The following is a 7,803-nucleotide window of genomic DNA, read 5'->3' as shown; positions in this document are numbered from 1 at the left end:
AAGTCAATTAATAATTACTAAAGAAACTTATTTTGATTCACTTTAACCCACATCTATCAAACCAAATAACACTGCAAATCTTACATATATATATATATATATATATATATATATATATATATATATATATATATATATACACATAGAAAAATCAATATATAGAAGACAATTCCAGTCGAGTTAGTTGGACAGTTAGCTTGGTATAGTAACCACAAGCTCTTAAGTAGCCGGCTAACAAAGTTTACTAATAAGATAATTAATTATATAAATCTTAATCTTATCTGCCTTAATTTTTAGAGGAAAAGAAAAAAGAAGACCTAAGAATTGAACATTGCTATAACAATTCATTATCCTAGGTAGTTGTATATATGTACATGGTCATTCTCCTAGTGGTAATGAACGTGTTAAATGGGATGAAACATTGAAGGATAGGTTTACATTTATGGAATATTAAGGCGGCATTTGGTGAGACTAAAAGAATAAAAAAAGAAAAAAGAAAAAGAAAAGAAAAAAAAAAAAGAGAAAGAAAAGAAAAAGAAAAAGAAAAAAGAAATATTTAGGGCGATGAAAAGGAATAAGGGATCGGAACAGTGTAACAAGTTCTATTATTCATTTGATATATTTTATTGGATCAATAAATTAAAGCTAAGAATTTAAAATTCATTCTTTTCTCATGTTTGGTTCATATTATTAGAATACAACTAAATTTGTGTGATAACAAGTATTTAATTATAATAGAATACTAAAATATTATCATGTAACATGTCACTCTAAACTTAGTTTATTATGGAGTATAAACAAATGTTCACTTTTAATGAATCAATTGTTTATTCCGAATTTTGTATTTTAAATTTCGCAATTATATACTATTTATATTCTATCATATAAAATAGATTCTTAGTTCCTCTATTTTTTTGAGTAATGAAAAATCTGCAACCATTATATGTGAGCGTGTATTATATTGAGTAAATTTTATTCTTGTATAATATTCACAAACCACGCAAGAGAGGTAAACTGCACAAAGAAAATTTTGCGTGTTGGGCTCGACAAAGAAGGTGCTGGCAAGATATGAAAAGCATGCTTCACTCACTAGACTACCTCTTACAGGACAACATCTATCTTATTGAAGCTATTCGTGCATGATGAACATGCTAGAATTGAATTGCACCATTAAATATGTCTATAAATACACATATTGACTGTAATTTAGATTTTATGTTTACGAAGAAATCTTGTATTTATATATAATAATTTTTTACTACTATCATACTAAACCAATATAGATTTGGTCATAACTGTGCTCACAAAATTTGACTATTATTATCCAATTCAAAGTTTTTTTTTTTAACATGGTACGTTTATTTCAAATCTTGCAATATAATTGTATTAATAGTTGCGTTTACCAATTGTCCTAAACTATTGTTTATTAATATTATTATTATTATAAAAAAAAATAGAGAAACAACAAGAAGATAATTCACAACCCGGCCATTTGTCTTTCCACATGTTAATACCAACCGCAAAACAACTAGGGTCGTTGAGAAGGTACAATAATTGAAGGAAATTCTCCAATTTTAAATTATCAATGTTTTATTGAGAAGTGAAGACACAATTATTGAAAAGGCAGGGAATCAAAGTATGGCATTGCCGTCCAACAAAAATATTTCATGCAAATTATTCCTTAATTACGTTTCTCAAGCTCCTCTCACCTTGTTTTAATTAATTTAATTATCACATATGCATGTACTCCCTCCTTAATTAGGTGATTAGATATTTAATTAATCATCTTCCACAACACTTTAGACCTAGCCGGCAACTAAACCCTTGATTCCACTTGCATGTTTTCTTATTATTATATACTTTTCAAGTCTTTCCAATCCAATTATTATAATAATTTTTTTTCTTTCATTTATCGAAAGGCCGTAGCTGTTACTTGAAAGCACGTTTCGGGTGAAGTTTGTTTCAAGACTTTAGTCGACAAAGAATCATATGGGATAAATCAACTTAAGTTGTTCATAACTGAATAATTCAAACCAATAAGACCAATAGATCGATATGATCTCGATCATAGACATCACAAGTTATTATAAATTTTGAATTTATTTTACTTTGATAACCACATCATCAAAACCTTAGTCATTAAATGTCAAGAACGCAACAAATTAAATATCCTACTAATTAGAACGATAAAAAATAGCTAAGCCTGTTAGTCCAACTCGCCCCACTACATAATAAAAGTAGGATGGGTTCGAACTTTAAAGGCTCCTATATGGTGCGTCGTGGCCAAACATTCAAATATTAATAGTAATTTTTTTAAAATTAACTTTTTATTTAAACTTTGGTGTTTGGAGTTTTAAACTTTAATATACTAATTTTATTTCAAATTATTCAGGCTCGTTACCTTTAAAACTTTGTATTAATGTTTCATTAAACTATTTAGACTATTTTATTGTTCAACTATTAACTTTTAAAATTAGTGTTTTATTATATTTAATTTTTTTAATAATGTTGCCAAGCTAGTATATATGCCCACATTGACAATAGTCAAACTAATGCCTCACTGAGGTACAAACTAGAACTTATATTGTTGATATTTAATATTTACGCTATTGATCTATGCTCGAGAATTTAAATTTCTTATTTAAATTTAAAATATTGTTGAACATACAACATAAAAAAAATCAGCAAATGTCTGATCTCATTATTAAATTAAAATTTTAATTAAATGAAACACATCTTTCAATTTAAGTGTCAATTTTAATTGCCGGATCAAAAAATCATCTGGACAGAAGAAAAATAATAATAAGTTGACCATGGTAGTTGATTAAAAATGCAGTGCACCGAGTTGACTTGACCAAGCCCATGTGCAATTCGTTTGGTTTTCGACCATTTGTCACTATGCATATGTTCTTTTTCACCTAGGGAATAATTTATAATTATATGTGCCATCCTATAAAGTATTCCTATACCACACGGACGGCATTATTCTATGCAAAAAAAAATAATAAAAAAAATTAGTAAAGTGAAAAATAAAGTTTATTTACTAGCCTAGATAAAAGAAAACTAAAAAAGCTAATTTTACTTTATTTTGACCCCTGCACACTAAATAATTTCTCTTTTTTTTTTTTGGGAATTAAAAAAAATAATTGGAATTGTAAAATATATGGTTGAGGTCTCAACTTGGACTATAACTAATCTTTCTTCCATCTTTTGGATTGATGATCACTTAAAAAACCTATGCCTAATAGACAAATTGTATTTGCCCATTCTCAATTATTGGACTCAACATTTTTCCATTTCTTTGATGTGGATCTAAGATGATGGGGAGATGTGATTTGAATCATTCAAACTTTGAGCGTCAAGTTGGTCGTTGAATTCACTACTTTAGTTGAGTGCAAAATTAAATATGTATGCCTAGTCAATGTAGCCGATGAGTATATGTAAGTTATGACTTATGAATAGTATGACGTGTTAATGCTCATACGTCTTTTTGATGATTGAACATTCAACTTTGACCACACAGTTTACTTTGGTTGATCGAGTGTGTATAGTTGATCAATGTGTATTATGACCCATCAATGTAACTGACAAGTATACGTGTCACGTGATGTGCACAGAATAATGTCATTTTTTAAATTACGTTTCCTCTTTTTACAATAATATGACAGAGTCAGATGAATCAACATATCATTTTAAATTTTGCCCATTATGTTAATGACTATATACAATGCACCCAAGAATATTCCAATTTCTCAAATTAAAGAAATAACAAATTCTTTTTTTTTTAAAATAAAATATAGGCTATCATGTTTATATTCCATGATTAAATATCAACGGAAGCATTAATGTTAGTTACATGTGTCCCCACCTCACCGTTTTGAAGAATCTAATCTCAAACAAATTGCTACTTCATGGTAATATTATTACTTAAATAAATTGGGTTTCCTTTGCAAATTATGTTACAAATGCTGACACGGAGATGTTGTTAATTTCACCATCTCAACAGTTTTTGCGTGAAAACGAGTTAATTTTTTTGATCAATTTCATCAACATAGGACACATGGCGAATTACTTTACAAATGAAGATGGAGGAGATCAGATGATTAATATCACCCTGAAAATGATTTAATATTTTTTGGGGGGTAAATTCCATTAACATATATGACACATGGTGCAAATTATGTTACAAATGCATGTGGAGGAGATGATGTTAATTTCATCATCCCAATTGTTTTTAGTTTTTACATGCAAATTACGTACAGGAGTAGATAAGATGATGTTAATTTCACCCTCCCAATCATTTTTACGTTCAAATTACGTACAATAAAAGATTAGATGGTGTTAATTTCACCCTCCCAACTGAGTTTGCATGCAAATCACGTACGAGAGGAGATCAAATGGTGTTAATTTCACCCTCTCAATTATTTTTTTTGCGTGAATTATATGGTGTTAATTTCACTTTTCCAACATTTTTAATTTTATGTGTAAAATACGTATGAGTGAAGATCAGATGGTGTTAATAATTGAAATATGTGATCTATCTCAATTAAAAGTTTAAGTTGATAGTTGAATTTCAAATGGTGTTAATAATTGAAACATGTGCTCCATTAAAACTAAAAGTCTGATAGTTGGATTGTATATTTATGCTTAGGCAAAAACTTGTGTGAGACCGTCTCACCATGGGTCGGGTCGGGTCACGATGCAAATGTAACACTAATATGCACAAATCTCATACTTATATGCTCAAATGTAATACTAATCAGGAATAAAATTTGTGTTACTTATTAGGGTAAATGTAATACTTTTAAAGGAAAATACAATACTTTTACATTTCGATTTAAAAGTATTACAGTTTTCCTCAAAAGTATTATTTTTGCCCTTATAAGTGAGAGGCACTTGTCAACATTACTTATTATGAAAAATGTATTACTTTTTCTCTTATAAGTAACAACAATTGTATTTTTGATTAGTGTTATATTTGAGCATATAAGTATGACATTTGCATGGTGTTTTGACCCGACCCGACCCGTTTCACGAATAAGGATCCGTGAGACGGTCTCACACAAGTGTGACCCTTATGCTTAACATTAATTCCAACCATTTTTACTGGAAAAACGAGTTAATAATAAGTTTAAGTCAATTCCATTAGGAGGACCCATGGTTGAAAGATGATTAGTCTCATATTCAATGTGACGTGGATACTTAACTTGGTAGGTATTAAAAAAATATACAAAAATGCCACCCTCGATAGTATAAATTGCCAAGCAGATACACTATGACTATGCCAGATGTCTTCTTCTCACTATAGTTTCTAACGCCTCTCTCAGCTTTCTCATGCATTACCATTTCTCCATTTAAACTCCGTTTTTTCCTTCTCAAACTTCATCCACACTTTCCCTTCCAAAACCCCAATCTTAAAATCTGCTAATTAAGAAATTACAACGTTGTTAGTTTCCCTCTGTTTTTCCGGTAGCCATGGTGGTTTTGTCTCAGCCAATTCTTGAGGATTTCCCGGTGCTGAAAGCTTGTAAATCCAACACGGCGTCGTTCGGCGGGATTCCGGTGATAGATCTTCTGGACCCGGAGGCTAAAACCCAGATTGTGAAGGCTTGCCAGGAGTTTGGGTTCTTTAAGGTGGTCAACCATGGAGTTCCCATGGAGGCCATGGCTAAATTGGAAAGTGAAGCTGTGAAATTCTTTGGTTTGCCCCAGCATGAGAAGGACAAAGCTGGACCCCCCACCCCCTATGGCTATGGGAATAGGAGGATTGGGTCCAATGGCGATGTGGGTTGGATTGAGTACCTCCTATTCACCACTAACCCTGAACTCATTTCCCAGAAACCCATTACCATTCCTGGCAATTCTGACCTTTTTTGGTAAGTTCACTTTTCATTAAAAGTTTTATGTTATAATTATAACACTATTTATTAAAAAAAGAATATGTAATGGGTCTTCATGGGCTCAGGACTGCCCTGTTGGTACTGAAGTTTTCTTGACTAAAATTTGTGGGTTTGTAGGGGGCTTGTGAATGAGTATACTGAGGCTGTGAAGAACATGACCTGTGAATTACTGGAGATGATGGCTGAGGGGTTGAAGATTGGGCCAAAAAATGTGCTGAGCAGGCTGATCAGGGATGAGAAAAGTGACTGTTGCTTCAGGGTAAACCACTATCCACCATGCCCAGAGCTCCAAGCATTGAGTGGCAGAAATCTGATTGGTTTTGGAGAGCACACAGACCCACAAGTGATCTCTGTTGTCAGGTCCAATGACACCACAGGCCTGCAAATCTCCCTCAAAGATGGCACTTGGGTCTCTGTCCCCCCTGACCAGTACTCTTTCTTCATCAATGTTGGTGACTCCCTGCAGGTATCCATTCCATTCTCCATTCTCCATTCTCATAGACTCAATCCCAACAACTATTGATTTTGTAACCATAAGGTTACAACCTTCGCCCCAAGAGCGACCTATTAGACTTCTTGATTTGACCAATCAGTTATAATAGTTTAGACTGATTTACCTTTGTATGATCCTTTGTCATACCAGTTAGGGTTTATTCCGTGCACACTTTTGAATAGTGATTGCTGGATTAACTTTTTGGGATCCTTTGTCAGTGCATACCCTCAGACAGTGACTGTGAGTTTCTCTTATCCTCCGAAAAATTTTGATTTTTGCAGGTGATGACTAATGGGAGGTTTAGGAGTGTGAAGCACAGGGTGCTGGCAGACAGCCTGAAGGCCAGGGTGTCGATGATATACTTTGGAGGTCCACCTTTGAGTGCAAAGATTGCAGCTTTATCTTCCCTTATGGAAGAAGGGGAAGAGAGTCTGTACAATGAATTCACATGGCATGAATACAAGAAGTCTGCTTACAAGACAAAGTTGGCTGACAACAGGCTTTCCCTGTTTGAGAAGAACAACAAATCCCTATCCCTGCATTGTAATAACCCAACTTCTGTTAATTAGAAAACATAATGTATAAGTTTTTAGATTTCGCTATATATCAATATATATGCAGGGGGGATTTCCAGATTTTTTCTGGGAATTTTTACCCCAGACCCTGTCTGCAAGACATGGCTAGTTATATATGTAAAAGCTATCCACCATGTATATAGGTATTTCGGTTCCTATGTACTATATAATACATAGTATTGTATTTAGTAAAACCCAAAGAAAGATTATAGTTATTTTTTGTTTTTCTTTTTTACTTATTAATTGACAAAATTTTAAAATTAAAACATGAAACTATATTGACAATTGGGAAACAAATCAAACAATCGATGGACCATAATGCTGATTTCTAAAAAAAAAAAAAAAAAAAAAAAAAAAAAAAAAAAAAAAACAACAACAACAAACAAAACCAAACAAAAAAAACAACGACATGCATCTTTTTTTATGATTAACTCTATAGAGTTCTTTAATTGCTATTGGGTTGCTTCTTTTTAGCTGTACTAACGAGTTACTACTGTACTTCACCTCTAGTACATCGCAACATTTGGCACTGCCGAATTAATGTTGATTACTATAATGTTTTATTGAATTTTAATGAAACATTTATTATCATAACTTTGATGACATTTGAAAATTGAAAGTAACTTTTACAGTTAGTTGTATGAGCAGGTTTGCCCTTGAAACTAAATTACTAGCGATCACCTACCACTCTACCACCAAAATAATGTGGATATTTAATTTTAATTTATGGTTCATTGAAATAAAATATTTCATCATCCGATAACTAGAAAAGTAATGTTTCTTGATTTTTGAAGTCATTAACTATGGACTGACAGTATTCTTTTAAAATAAAAGA

At 31.9% G+C, this 7,803-nt stretch overlaps 1 protein-coding gene across 1 annotated transcript; it reads left to right on the top strand.

Annotated features, from left to right (window-relative positions):
• The first annotated feature begins 5,280 nt into the window (after positions 1-5,280).
• LOC116031641 (gibberellin 2-beta-dioxygenase-like) lies at positions 5,281-7,183 on the top strand. The gene is made up of 3 exons (XM_031273897.1): positions 5,281-5,876; positions 6,018-6,366; positions 6,675-7,183. Exons 1-3 carry the CDS (start codon positions 5,476-5,478, stop codon positions 6,960-6,962), a joined length of 1,038 nt encoding a protein of 345 aa, XP_031129757.1. The 5' UTR covers positions 5,281-5,475; the 3' UTR covers positions 6,963-7,183.
• Positions 7,184-7,803: the final 620 nt, after the last annotated feature.

Source organism: Ipomoea triloba, chromosome 10 (assembly GCF_003576645.1).
Source record: "Ipomoea triloba cultivar NCNSP0323 chromosome 10, ASM357664v1".
Classification (NCBI taxonomy): Eukaryota; Viridiplantae; Streptophyta; class Magnoliopsida; order Solanales; family Convolvulaceae; genus Ipomoea; species Ipomoea triloba.
Note: the sequence above shows the minus strand (reverse complement) of the source record. Positions and strands in the feature narration are given on the sequence as shown.

Coding starts and splice junctions, on each gene's coding strand:
- LOC116031641 (XM_031273897.1), top strand. CDS start 5,476: ATGGTGGTTTTGTCTCAGCCAATTCTTGAGGATTTCCCGGTGCTGAAA. Junction 5,877..6,017: donor GGCAATTCTGACCTTTTTTG/GTAAGTTCACTT, acceptor GTGGGTTTGTAG/GGGGCTTGTGAATGAGTATA. Junction 6,367..6,674: donor ATGTTGGTGACTCCCTGCAG/GTATCCATTCCA, acceptor TGATTTTTGCAG/GTGATGACTAATGGGAGGTT.